Source organism: Quercus robur, chromosome 6, assembly GCF_932294415.1.
Source record: "Quercus robur chromosome 6, dhQueRobu3.1, whole genome shotgun sequence".
NCBI classification, from domain to species: domain Eukaryota; kingdom Viridiplantae; phylum Streptophyta; class Magnoliopsida; order Fagales; family Fagaceae; genus Quercus; species Quercus robur.
In genome coordinates this window covers 42,720,868-42,735,695 of record NC_065539.1, presented here as the reverse complement: position 1 = coordinate 42,735,695, position 14,828 = coordinate 42,720,868, and the positions used below count along the sequence as shown (strand labels likewise).

The following is a 14,828-nucleotide window of genomic DNA, read 5'->3' as shown; positions in this document are numbered from 1 at the left end:
AAATTTGGCAGAATCCTTCATCAATAACCTCTTGCTCTACCCAATCAAACCAACCAATGGTTGTGCCACAAGGGCAGAAGCTCTTTCCGCTAGAACCGCAGGTCCATTATACCAGAAGCAGCTGGGACCCATGCTATCTCATGATTGGGGGCTTCACCCTTCAAAATCCACTTCCTTGGCACACCGGGTGGGCTAACCTTAGGAGCCCCAACTGTTGGAAATAGAGAAGTTGAGCAATACCATGGGTCTTGTAGTGGCAACAAAGGCTCTCTTTGCCTAGCCTCTGCACCAACACCTACGACAATAGCCTCAACTTCGCCCCCAGATGCAGCCTCACTTCCTGACATAGCCACTCCAGTGGTACCATCATTCTCAGAGCCCAGTGGTTCTTCCCTTTTAGCCATGACTCACAGAAGCAGAAATATTTTTTTTCTCAGAAACAAAAAAGAGGCAAAGAAAACACTCACTGCCACCATGGGAAGTAAAAGAAATTGTGGGTCTTTCTCTCACTTGGCCGAAAGCAAAAAGGGAAGAAAGAAAATCTCAGTTTCCCTCTTAACCCTGGCCAAAGCTCTCTGTTTCTCTCACTCTTGGCCAAAGACAAGAAAAAGGAGGAATAAAAGGCTTTGAATCTCAGTCACTCTCTCTGCTTTGGTTAAAACTGGTGTTACTCTCTCACCCTTGGTCGAAAATAAGAAGGAGAAGGAGAAAAGGCTCACTCTATGCCTTAATCTCTCTATCCCTCAGTCCAAGAAAAAAAAAAAAAAAAGAGAGAGAGAGAAGAAGCAACCAAAGCCAACCTTTTTACTGGTAGGTGTGAAAGCTGCAAGTGACAAGACATGGGGAAGAGGCCAGCATTTAATGCAAGAAACCGGGGGAATAACTGAAAACTCACCAAGTGCTGAATGTGGGAAAGTTACAGGAGCTCAACTGCTACCAAAATTTTAAACTCGCACGTGTGACCAAACAAAAACTACTCACACGTGACTCAGGGGGCTAAATGTTGAGGTACAAATTTTTAGGCCCTAATCCCATTAGCCCGCTCACTAAAAAATACCCATACAAACCCATAAACTATTTTGGCCCCACATAAATATTTCCTACATACTTCCCACATATTACCCAACTTGGGCTCCTACAAATATTTCCTATATAAGCCCCATAAATTACCTTGGGCCCTTTTACAAATATTACCCATTATATCCCACTTGAGTTTTCACAAAAATACTTATCACACTACTATCAAAATTGGGCCACAAAATTATACTTTATCCACAAAAAGGCCCAAACTCATTTACCTTGTGGGCAAAACCCAAAAAGCCCAACAAAACCCTCTTACAAAGCCCGTTGCTACACAACACCTCTAAAGCCCATTGCTACATGGCACACTTACTAAGATCATTGCTACACGGCAATATTTTTACAAAATCTCAAAAAGCCCAAATACTATTTTGGCAACTATTTACAAAAGCCCAAATATTATTTTGGCAAAAACAATTACATTATGCTCAAAGCCCAAAACTATTTCTTAGCAAAAAACATATTTTCATATACTAAAGCCCCTAACTCATGGGAAATATAAATTACTCAAAAATACTTTACAAAATTTATGGGAACTATGCTTATTTTTTCCATAATCAACTGACTACAAAAACCCATGTATATCACCCATGGCAAAACTATTCATTTTGTAGGGATGAACAAGCCCAACAACAAGGCCCAACCGAAACAGGCCAGCCTATGTGCTCATCTCAGCAACTGAAGCTCACTTGAGTAACTAAAGTAGTCAGACTAACCACTAGTCAAGTTTTAGCACAACCAAGCTGACAGCTGGGGTCCATTACCATCAGTTTCAGCTTATCAAATTAGATCAAAAAAGAACACGTGTCCAGCAGGGGTTAAACCCTTCCTTGCCAAGCTGATTTTCATCATTTCTCATGTGACACAAAGATGAGATGACATGACATAAAGCTGGGAAGCTTCAGCCAGACATCTTTCCTTTCTTCTCCAACCTATTCGGTCAAGGACTAAGGGCAGCCATAACTAGACCATGAAAGCTTCTAGAATGACTTGAAAACAATTCACTATTATGCCAAAAACTTGTATTTTCTGGTTCATGGACCAAGCACATGAACCCAAATGGGGAAATTTAGGGAAATGTGGTTTGGAGGGCACCAAAGGGATCTCCAACAGAGTTTCCAGCAAAGGGCTCCAAGATTGACACCTGGCTTGGGGTGATACAATCTGCCCTAGGAAGCTTTAATTCTAGCAGCAGCAAAACCAAGATCATTAGCCTAATACATAATTTAATCCCATTAGCTGAGGACAATCAGCATTTAATGTTAAGTCAGAACTCCAGCTGCCATTACCCAAAACAACAAAGAACACTCTAAAGCTAAACTTACCACTCTTGGCCAAATCCTAGGAACAATTCTCCAAGGATTTTCTGAAGGTTGAGGCTAATTTAACAAAGATTATTTGCTAATTACCCCCTCAAACTCAACTATAAATGAAACTCTCCACTAACACTTCAACACAGACTAATAGAGAAGAACTCTTTCATAAACTTCTCTATTTTCATCTCTCTAATTTTCTTTAAACTCTTAGTGAGGTTCTAAGTTCTTAGTTTCAAACTTAGAAACTAAGCTCTTCAGCCCCTAGCTCACAAATACCCCTCACATCTCCACTTATAAGCTCTTATCCATACCCAGCAGCAAGCCCCAACAGCTTTACTAAACACTCTCTCACTCACTACTCATACTACCCAAAAATGACCCTCACCACTCACTACATACACTATATCCACGAGCATACCCTGGCATCAAAATGATCTTGTTGCGCTAGCTGAAATCTCTCCCTCTCCCTTCATCTCACACTAAGTTTCCTTATTATTTGTTATAATAGAGCCCATGGTGTTTGTTTATTCATTTACTATTGAAGGTTATGATGTAATTGTTACAATAGAGTTCTTCTCTCATGTTATTGTATTAGAGGACTCTTCTTCATTGGAACCAATGGATGATGATTTTGAAGATGCAAATACTTTCCTTAATCTTGGAAACAATTAACAGCTGGAATATTTTACCGTTGGAATATTTACTGCTGAATTATTTTATTGCTAGGCTATTTCTTTATTGCAGTATGCTTTTTATTGTGTTGACGTGTCTGCTGTAGGAAATGTCTTTTGAGCCATCCCATAACCCTTGTCAGTCCTATCCTAGGCCCAAGGCATAAAATAAGGCGAATTCTTCAAATCTTCACCAGTAGCCTTTGGGCTATGCTTCAAGCCCATTGTTGAGTTTCGATCTAAGCCCCCAACCCAACATAAATCTCATTTGTCGAAAGGGAGACTTTTCCGCCCCCGACAGAGATTACCTAAGTAATCTAGTGGATAATTCATAGAAATTAAATCATTCAAATCTAGGTTAATTTTATATGTTTATTTTTTTAAATTGATACAATAAGATTTGATATCTTTGATGTATACTCTATTTGGATCCCTTTTTAATGACAAGAATTGAAAATAATGCAATAAAAATGTATTTGAGCACATAAAATTCGGATAAACCAAGCTGGTCCACATATAACAGACTTCCTTAACAGCATCTCTTGACATCCTTTTTCATGAGAAGATTAATTAAACCCTTTTTTTTTTCTAACCCTCATCAATAATGTTGACAATTGAACCAAATCCTAGCCACTTAGTGAAATTATCATTGCCGTTTCGCCCTTCAAAAAATAATAATTAAAAAAAGAGAGAAGAAGAGAGTGGAGGGAGTTTATGTGTTGAGCTCAAGAGCTAGAGGCACACAATTGCCATGGTAGACATTTTTATGCTTTATTAAGGTACCTCAGAGTCTAATGGATGAGTTTTTAGTTTGCCTTGCATATGTGATTAGTTTCAATTTTAGCTCCTCATTACAAATTTGTGTTACAATTCGAGGCATCAAAATCATTATGCCAAATTGCCAATGATTGGAATAAGGTGCAGAAAATATCATCTGTGTGCAGGGAGGGGTTCACCAGTCAAGAAAGAGTGAATGAGGGAAAGTGCTTCACTTGGCTTGTTGAGAGGTACCAAATGACCTGCCCCTCTCACTGTTACAAATGTTAGCCCCTCGTACTCTACCATTCTCCCTCCAACCTGCATTTTGTTTACCAAAATATCATCAAAATCCAATTTCATTTTTAAGCCTTAAATAGATCAAGAATACACTTTTGGTTTGCAATTGAAACCATAGTATGCAGATAAATGTCATGACTCATGCTTAAAGAAAACAAGCAAACATTTATTTTCAAAAAAAAAAAAAAATGGAGGGGGGGGGGGGGTGGTGGAGTTGGAGGATTCACACCAATGAGGAATTTTTGAAATTCTATAACTAAAATTCTTTTAACTAACTATTTAAAATTGAGCAAGACTTAGATACAGTACTTAGATGCTGTTCCTTAGGTTCCCTTTTCAAGATTTTGTCATGTGGATTTTTTCTCATGGGAAGGAAGTGTATTTTTTAATTAAGTAGCCACATGGTTGAATCTTAAGAGGGAAACCTAAAAAATAACACCTAAAATACTGTACCTAAGTTTTGTCCTTTAAAATTTATTGATATATTTTATTATCAAAAATAAGAATTTATTATACCCATTTCAACTCAATCATTCTTGTAACTAATAATGTACTAATTCTGTAACAATTTTTCTTTTAATGTACAAAATCAAAGATTCCATTATAATATCATCTTCTATTTTGTTGTGAAATTTATCTTTGATAATATTCATGATTGAAAATGTTTGTTGTATAGTTGCAATAGAAATTAAAAGAATATGTACAAGTTCAACCACTATATAAACAAATTGGTAGATTATTGATTTTTCAATTAATAATGGTGTTCAATTGTAAAGTCATCTTGCTAATTACCAAAAAGAAACGCCCAAATAATCATTTTTGTGGTTTCTCAAAAAAAAAAAAAAAAAAATTATGTGGACCTGGATAACATGGTAGCACCCTAATCCCAAAATATCAAACTTTTAATTTTGCCTTCCAAATAAGCTTAACAAGTAACAACCAAAATATCATACCAAATACTTAATTATGATGCATAAGTCATTTGTATTATTTCGTAAGCGAATATTTTTTTCGCTTTTATTTAAATTTTCTTTATAAGTGATTTGTTTTTGTTTTTGAAGTGGACCACCGACCACATTCATGAGCTAGGTGACTTTTGGGGACTGATTTTCAATTTGAGGGATATGAATTTTTGGACCACAACTTTCAAATGATATTTATTATTAATAAGCTTTCAAAAGTCCAAGAAGGCCCTTTGATTTTTTCTTAGTTTTATCATTAGTGAGAGGTAGGGATGGTAATGATGTTGGACGAATTTAGATCATGGGTGTCTTGTCTTATTTTTGGGTGGAGAAAACCTGCATGGGGTGGGACTGTGGGAGTGGGGCAAGTTAGGTTCAAGGTGAGTTGGAGGTATTTTTCTAACCTGACATTGATGCCATAAAGATGAAACAAAAAGGGAAAAAGACGATGGTGAAAAGTACTAAGAGAGAAAAAGAGATAAGTATTTTGGAGAAAGTAACAGAATATTTGAATATGTATAAAAAAAAAACACAAATTATATGTGTATATATATATATATATATATATTAAAGAAAATATGCATATACACATTTAAGAGGAAAAATTACACTTTACCACCCTAAACTATATACCAGATTACACTTTGCACCCTAAACTATTTGAATGCACGCTTTGCACTCTAAACTATGACTTTTGTTACACTTTGCACCCCAACGTTAGTTTTATGGTTAAGTTGGACAGAAATTAATAGCATGTGACTTGCATGTGATTTTTCTTAGGTGTGACACTGTTTAATGACCAAAACACCCTCTTCATAAACAATTAAAAACAAAACCCTGTAACCCTAAATCCCCAAATCAAACTAACGTTGTCTTTTTCTTTATTAATTAGACTCTCTCTGCTTTGCAATCTTAATCCTTTCTCGCTCATCAAGCAATTGATGCAATTGATGTAGTTTCTATATTTGCCTCAAGGTGGAAAGAAAAGTTAGACCGCAAAAAAATAGCAGTGAGATACATGCTGGGATGCTTGGATACGTGGATATGAGTGAAAGAGAAGATGAAATTTATGAAGAAGACAGAGAGAAAGGGGAGAATGTGTAAGCCCAGAAAAAAGAAAAAGAAAAGAGATTAAGAAACAAGTGAAGTTCTGATATGAGGTAAGGGGTATTATAGAAGCAAGAACTCAAGTCAGGCGTATAGTAGAAGAAGGAAAACCTCTACCACTTTTCTCCATGCATAACAAATTGAGAAACAGTGGTTTCGTCCTTGGAAATGATAGCCCCTACTCAGATAGTATGTCACCCAGATTCTTCAAAAAAATATTGAAAGAATATGCTTAATAAGGATTCACCGATTTACCCATATCTCACTTTTTCATTCTTAATTTTTTAAGCAAGTTTGAAATTTGAATAAAAGAAAATGATTTTTATCTTTTATGGGTCCTGAATCCCCAAATCAAACTAACTTTGTCTTTTTTGATTTGGTGGAGCCGAATATATTTTTGATTAGGGGATTTAGGGTTACAAGCTTTTAATTTGGGGAAAGAGAGAGAGAGTTGTACCAAAGAGAAAGGGCTATACCTGTACTCACGAGACAGAGAGTGAGAGCTGGAAAAAGTAAAAAGAATTAAGGGCCCGTTTGGTATATGTGTTTAAAAACTGAAAATTGTTATTTGAAAACATTTATGAAAATACGTGTGGATGAAAAAGTGCGTTGAAATACGTGAAATGTTGTTTAAAAACTGAAAATGATTGTTTAAAAACACAAACCAAACACCCCCTAAGCTTTTGTTTTTTTTTTTTTTTTAATTGTTTATGAAGAGGGTGTTTTGGTCTTTAAACAGTGTCACACCTAAGCAAAAATCACATGTAAGTCACGTGCTATTAATTTTTGTTTAACTTAACCATAAAACTAACGTTTGGGTGCAAAGTTTAACAAAGGTCATAGTTTAGGGTGTAAAATATACATTTGAATAGTTTAGGGTGTAAAGTGTAATCTGATGTATAGTTTAAGGATTTCCTCCATTTAAGATAGGGTAATGTACGACGATGGGGAGCAAGCAAAGCCTATCCCTATCCCGTCACCTGTTCAAGACAGAAATAATCCATACAAGACAGTAAAATAGGACAGCTAGACGATTGATGTGTTTTTGCCATCCCTAATAAGAGGTCTAGTCATTGGTAAGGTGGACAGGTGGATTTTTTTGCCATATCTGCTTGTTGTTTGCTTGTTTACCATTACTCATATGGTTAGATGGCTATATATAAAGAATATTCATTCATTGCGAAGGTTCTCTACTTTAGTAAGGACAAGCGGTGGAGGTTATAGGGTCCTTGCCAAACTCAGTCATTCAAAACCTCATCACATACACATGAATAGAATCTTATCTATATCTGTTATATAATATTTTTTCCCTTTAGTTTGAAATCGAGGTTTTGAAAATGGAATAGAATAATACACCTCAAGGAAGATGAAATAGAATAATTTAACTAGAAATTGTCGTTCCAAGTAACAAAGAATGTAAAGCCCCATACGATAAAATTCATATAATTTGTATCTCAATTTGCTAAAATAAATAGTGGGCCAACTAGCTTTGGCAACGAGGAATCTTAAATAATAATAAAAATTCCAATTCTCCTGTTTACAACCACGTGTTCAATTAACTTAATTGATAAAGCTTTTTTTTTTTTGTCGAATAAAAAATTTGAGTTTTGAATTCGAACCCTGCCTACACTAAAAGGGTTTTTTTTTTTTTTTTTTTTTTTTTTTTTTTTTTTTTTTATAGAATGAACACCAAAAGTAATTGGTATCTTAGCTTGATAATAAAGTATAAAATTGTACGTTTCAATTAACTTAATTCGTAAAGTTTTTTATTGTCGAATAAAAAATTTGGATTTCAAAACCCGTTTACTCCAAAATCAATTAGTGTGAGTTTGGATACAACATTTGCGTCTGTGCATTTTTTAGTGGGTCTCGTGCACTGTTTACGGGACCTACAAGTACTTTTTTCAGCAAAAACAACTTTAAAATTAGATTCCATGACACTATTCACACATTTAAAAATTATTTTACTACAATATTTTCAGTTTTTAGCAATAAGCGATATACAAACAGACCCTTAATAACTTAATTTGATGATAAAGAATAGTCATTAAGTGAATGCTATGAATTAAAATTTTATTTTATCTATTTTAAAGGGTTAATTTTTTAAAAAAAATAACAACTTGCATTATATAAAGGGGAAAAAGAAGAATAGAATAATAAAGAGGATAATGAACCTGATGGTTGTGGTACCAAGAACGCCAAGGAGATTTGAGAGAGAGTCCAAGAGCCTCAATGCAGTAGCGTGACCCAAGCACTGGTACTCTGCCATCTGCATCCCCGCTGTTACCAACCCAAACCAAATGGAATCATTTCTTTTCTTTTTTTCTTTTTTTTTTTTACTTTCTAAAAAAATAATTTGATAAACAAAAGCAAAACCAATTCACGAGGATGTTGGGGTGTGGACCAAACTGCAAGAGACACGTGAGCCTGTCAAAGGTTAAAACCATGCTTCGTCTCTTTGCTTTGCATTATTTTTTTTCATGGTCCACCTCAAGGGTCCTTCACATTGTGTCCAATCGCTCCCATCTACTTACTATTAGGCGGCTACATCTTATCTATTTACTATTAGGCTACATCTTATTGCTTATTGCACTCTCATATACACACTTTTTGTTTCACTTTATAATTGCATAACGATGAAACACAATTTTACGATTTTAACTGAAATTTTGTTTTTACGATTTCAACTACCGTTAGTAATTATCATCATTCTTATTTATTATTAATATAACGATACAGGTTTTTCTTACTCACAAAAAAGTAATAGAAAAAGTTTAAATAAAAGAATAAGAATTAAGAAGAAAATTAGTTTATTTATTTATTTATTTTTAGAATCCGCATAATATGTACCTGTAAACCCATATCTTGAGGCCACCCTTGCTGAGTTTGGTGTAGATGGGTAGGATAGAGAAGACTGTGTCATTATATTCCCGAAGGATGGAATCACTGAAAAATAATAATAGTTACAACGTGAGGGGAAAATTTTATATATAGAGAGAGTTAGGTTTAAGTTATTCTTGATATAACTCTAAGTAATATTACATCATTTAATAACTTGTTATTAAAATCATAATTTGAAAATCTCACCGTTTGATTACATATTCTATATGTTCTTAACATGCATGCTAATTTTCATGTCAATCAGAAGTTATTTACCATTCGATCTATAAACTTATCTTTTATGCATGATTTTAAACTACAAAAAAAACTTGAATTTAAACAATTGATTGATGACTTGATTATTAATCTTTGATTATCTTGAAATTTTGCAAGTATGAAAAATATACGGAGATAATATAATCCAACAGTAAATTTTATCAAAATCCACATTCAATAAAAAAATATTAAGTGGTATATAAACCTTTATCTAAAGGCCTTAAAGTTTTAACTTTTAAAACAATGTAATAATTTTATTGCAAACCAAATTGAACAAAACTACTTTAAAAGAAAACAACATGTGTGGTTTGCAAAAAATACTTCAAAAGATAAAAACATATATGTGGTTCCTTAGTTTATACTTACTTGCAGACCTTCCATTTTACATTGGTAGTTCTTCCTTTAATGCCTGCATGAAGGGATGATTGAACATCTTCCCTGTTGAAATATTCTTCTATGTTATCAGAAAAACATGGGTCATAGCCTCCAAAGATTCTCATCCTCCTCATCCTATAATTATTCACCTTTTCAACCATAATTCTAAGTTAATATTCAGTGCATCCAATGTTCTTATTATTTTGTCTAAAATTAAGGAAAATGCTATAATTATTATCAATTTTATTATGAAAAACTTACAACTGAGATTAATAATTATGACTATTGTCAAATCAACAATGCAATAAATCATTTTTTAAACTACTTTTTATTTTGTACTTTAAAAGTTGACATGTCAATTTATAAGAGAGATATATGATAAAATTCATAATACCAATTATCACCTTAGCGAGTGAATTAACACTGTCACTGCTATCAGCTAGCGAAGATGCGCTGTTGGAAAGGCACTTGGGGGCATAAATATTGTAGATGTCAATCTCATTATATTTCTCAAAGAGTTGGTTCATGACAATGTTACATTCGCTAGACCAGTTGGGGCTCTTAAAATCACACGCTTGTTTAGCCTTGTCATAGTGCTGGTCTGTTATAACAGTGTGGCTCCACGCATATTCTAGTAATCCCTTATAATCATAATAATCATCAGTTTCCGGATTTCCTACCTGCAATACATGTATAACATGACAGTTTTATGTTATAAATAAACTATATTTTGAACAAAGAATCATGATGAAAGCTTTTGTGCAACATATAAAGATTTCAATTTACGTACTATAAAACCTTTGAGATTGATCTTTGGGTATTTACTTGTATCCTTGTTTCGGTCATATACAAGCTCTGCAAGTTGTGGCACGTAGTGGCCTACAAAACATAGAGTTTATAATTGAGTGATAGTAAAAATACTACAAATTTTATTTATATAAATTTTACAAATTAAAGCATCATCAATTACAAGTAATTTGGACATTTCTTTTTAATTTATTGTCAAATTAGTTTATAAGCTTTTTATTATAAAATTGCTAGTAATTTTGAGAGAGAGAGAGAGAGAGAGAGAGTGCTCAAAGTTCATGCAACTCACCTGCATAACTCTCTCCTGCGATGAAGAAATCATGGGTTTTAAACTGTGGAAATCTTTGCAGCCAGTTCACCAAGAAATTGTAGGCATCCTCAGCTAAGTAAAGTGGACAAATTAGAGGTCACAACTAGTAAATATTTAATTTAATCCATTAGGAAAAAAAATAGTATATAATTAATTGATTCAATAATGAGGTAGAAAATGGTGAACTATGTACCCACAAACCCATCATCCAATTTGGTGAAGTCAGAAGATGTATTAGTGTAGGAGAACCCTACTCCAACTGGGGACTCCACAAAGAGCAAATTTGCTTCTGCAAGGGTAATAAAATATTAATTTTCAAGCTTAAAATACGTACAAAAGTTTTTTTTTTGGCTCTAAACATATTATCCAACAGTGAATAGATATCGAATAATCAAAATAGGATCAAAGTATTATATGAAAGGACCTTTATTCCAAGCATATTTATTGAAGTGAAGTCCAACTCCATTTTTATTAACTCTAAGAGGTCCCAACTCCGCAGCTGCACCATACCCAACTGAGGAACATCCAGGTCCTTCAAAGTTGCAATTCCACAAAATAATTAAATATACTACACCTTTATATGACTAAATAATGCACAAAAGATTTGTTAAAAAACAAAAAAAAAAACAAAACTTTATAGTATATGATTGGTAAATAAATTGGAAATATGGGGAGAGAGAGAGAGAGAGCAAATTAAGCTTTATAATATATGATTGAGAAGAACAGCAAGCATAGTTTTAGTAGGACTAAAATGTTTGTACACCTCCATTAAGCCAGAGAAGGAGAGGCTTGTTGGACCATTGAGATTGAGCTTGAAAGAACCAGTAGAAAAGGGCCCTCCCATGGTGTTGATTGACATTGATGTAACCTGAGAACTGGGAGATAGATGGGCTTGTGGGTTGGCCTGGTAGATTTATTACCCTATCAGATTCCTGGGATTTGGGGTATTCTTCTTGTGATGCTTTAATGCAAGTTGTCATGCACTGAAGAATGAGAAACATGGACAAGAGAGAGAGAAAGAGACATTTCTTTGAACTAGGATTGGCCATTTTTGTTCCGAGCTTTTGCATTCCCTCCACTTGTAAATACTAAATAGGTCCTTGAGTATGCGTGTGTGTGTGTGTTTGTTACTTGTTAGAGAGAGAGAGAGAGAGCTAACGGTACTAGATAAAGCGGACGGTACTTACAAGATAAAGCGGAAGATAACAGATGATGATGAGGTCGGAGCTAACTGATAAATTATTCGACGGATAATCTTTTTTTCTTTTTTTTCCTTTTTTTTTCTTTTTGTTAAACTCACGTGCCACAAGCAAATCTGTATGTGGCAGTTACTTGCGCGGAGCGAGTTATTAGGAGAAACACACACACACAACTGCTCAATGTGTGATCATATAGAGGCAATCTCTAAGCAGAAGCAGTAAATATTTTTTTCGTTAAACTCGCACGTCATAAGCAAAATTGCATGCAGTAGTTACTTGCACAAAGCGAGTTATAAGGAGAAACACACACACACAACTGTCCGATGTGGGATCGTATAGAGGCAATCTCCAAGCAGAAGAGTAAATATTTTTTTGTTAAACTCACACACCACAAGCAAAACTGCATGCGGCAGTTACTTGCGCAGAACAAGTTATAAAGAGAAACACACACACATTCAACGGATAATCTTATGTTATCAATTTTATTGCAAAAACTTTATCAAGGAATGTGATAATAATATTCTTCTTAAAAAAGAAAAAGAAAAAAAAAAGAGTAAAGTGATAATAAAATGATTGGTGTTATTTCAACAATATAATTGTAGGGACACGATTATTTAACGGCCCAAGAATGACGTTGGGCTCGTACATAAAAGATCCCTCACAATATGATTTGTAGAGAGTGGGCTTAAAAAGCTTGCCTTTGGTCACGGAGCGATGGTCCGGACCTGATTTTAGGGGGGCTCATGTAGAAAAAGGGGTTCGGTTTGAACACCTAGGCCCTACAGCATCGTAACCTGAGGGGATGGACTCCTCGGACTTGGTCCGAGGAGCATCAAGTTCTTCCCCTCCTTCTCCCCCTTTTCTCTTGGCTTTCGTTTCCTTTTATACTCGTATTTCTTCCTCTCTTTTGGGTCCACGTGTAAGTTTTACCTTCGGGGAAGAGGACTTGTCCTATCCGCCCATACCTCAAGTGGTTGGGAGTAGACGTAAAGGTTGAATAGCATGGTCAAGAGTAGGGGCCTGTCAGGCACAGAGTTCTCTACTACAGTATTGACAGTCTTTTCACTTATCTTATCCGTGCATTAAACTCATTCTTGACAATAGGTCTCCTCAGATCAGGCCCTGGGCCTTGATATAGAGCGGGCCTGGGCCATGAATTTTCTGGCCCACAATAATTAATAAAAAAATAGATTTTGTTACTTTTTTCTATAAAAAAAAAAATTGAAAAAATACATTTTTTTCTTTTTTTCTTTTTATGATTTTAGATGCACTTTTTTTTAGATAAATTGATAGTAGAGTAGGGGAAGTCTTATTTTACTTCTATTTTTTGTCTTTTTAGATAGGTAGGCAGGGGGAGAAGAGGTAAGATTCAAATTGTAGACATTGGGACATTTGGTACCACAAATGATGCTTTCTCATTAGAACATCACTTGAACCTCGATTATTAATATATGAAAAATGTTAAAATTATTACAAATTTTACTACAAAAGATTACAAATTAATGCAAAAATGAATGTAATTAGTGGATTTTCAACAAAATAAATGAATACTAAAATTGTCTTTATGTGATTGGTGTCACATTAGTTTGTAAGACTATAACTATATATTAAAATTTATAATATCTTTAATATTACTCTTTTCTTTTCTTTTTCTTTTTTATGAAAAACTTGTAACTTTATTAAAAAAAAAAAAAAAAAGATAAATTCAATATATCCTGAAAAATAGTCGACTCAATTACTAGCATTCAAACAAAAAAGGAATATTTCTTATCTTAACTCTCAATTTGATGGAGTGCACATATATATGACATATTTTAACTGATACCTACAATAATTCACATGTATTGGTTAAGAGATGTATGGTCCAACTGAATGATTGAATAATATGTTGAGCTTAATTAAAGCAGTATTATATTCAAAGCCGCCTATTTTGACCACTCAACAACAACGTGCATAATGACATAGCTTAAAAACTATTCCCAGTTTTTCATCAATTGGAGAGATTTGAATACCTGAGGCTGATTGCTTTGAGTCTTTTTTAGATTTCTTGCTAACTTTGTCTTTTTTCTCAAACCAATCAGAATGGGTCCCTTCTTTTTTTATGAATCATATGTCAGGTCCAGGAAGAGATATATATTTATATATTTTATTTTATTTTTAAGGTTAATTCCAATCAGTGTTGTTCCACTTTCCTCAAACTAGTTGCCAAAATCACAATATTCAAACTTTAGAGTAACTTTTTAGGTGGATGATAATTGAGTGAAAGCATCAAAAGTTCAAGATTGGTTTGTTGAATTTTCTTTTGAACAAGTTGCCAAGAAAGATCATATGTTTAAGCACATTATCAAGTTAATTAAATTATATGGTCATTTTGATTTTTTTTTTTTTAAATAAAGGTAAGTTTGTTCACAAATTACTTGATTAGATTTTTTTTTAGATAGTATGATTACATTTTTTAATCCATTTGCAAATTTATGCTAACAATTAGTTAATTAGATAACTAAAATTTATCAAAGCACATAAAAAATTAAATGTAACAACCCTGAATTTGTCTAAAAAAATTCTTATAAAATTTTTTGCCACAAAAGTAGGCTAATTATGCCGATAAATTGAAGATGTGATTTTAAAAAAAAAAAAACATTATATTGCTTTATCTATAAACTTAAAAATCTAATCTTAAGTCTATATAAACATGTGTATACACACATTACTAATGAAAATAATAATTTTATTTTTTATCACCCTATCTTACGCGTCAAGCTTGGTTTGTGGACTAAAATAAAGGCACA

The 14,828-nt window shown here is 33.7% G+C and overlaps 1 protein-coding gene across 4 annotated transcripts; it reads right to left on the bottom strand.

The window, feature by feature from the left end:
* Positions 1–3,800: 3,800 nt before the first annotated feature.
* Positions 3,801–12,038, bottom strand: LOC126688859 (serine carboxypeptidase-like 33). 4 transcript variants are annotated; one of them, XM_050383734.1, is made up of 10 exons: positions 11,604–12,038; positions 11,265–11,372; positions 11,034–11,129; positions 10,820–10,912; positions 10,514–10,602; positions 10,128–10,364; positions 9,715–9,872; positions 9,043–9,138; positions 8,367–8,472; positions 3,801–4,144 (listed from the first exon to the last, which is right to left on the bottom strand). In XM_050383734.1, the coding sequence occupies exons 1-10, from the start codon at positions 11,908–11,910 to the stop codon at positions 3,998–4,000; spliced, it is 1,437 nt and encodes a 478-aa protein (XP_050239691.1). In that variant the 5' UTR covers positions 11,911–12,038; the 3' UTR covers positions 3,801–3,997. The 4 variants fall into 4 exon arrangements, with proteins under 4 accessions (XP_050239691.1, XP_050239692.1, XP_050239693.1 ...); XM_050383735.1 differs by having other exon boundaries at positions 10,128–10,354; positions 10,522–10,602; XM_050383736.1 differs by having other exon boundaries at positions 10,128–10,354; positions 10,549–10,602.
* Positions 12,039–14,828: the final 2,790 nt, after the last annotated feature.

Excerpts from the sequence above, each read along its gene's own strand:
- LOC126688859 (XM_050383733.1), bottom strand. The coding sequence starts at position 11,910 with ATGCAAAAGCTCGGAACAAAAATGGCCAATCCTAGTTCAAAGAAATGT. Across the intron at positions 10,404-10,513 it reads TCAATCTCAAAGGTTTTATA|GTAGGAAATCCGGAAACTGA; the intron begins GTACGTAAATTG and ends CATGTATTGCAG. Across the intron at positions 4,145-8,366 it reads CTTGGTACCACAACCATCAG|GTTGGAGGGAGAATGGTAGA; the intron begins GTTCATTATCCT and ends AACAAAATGCAG.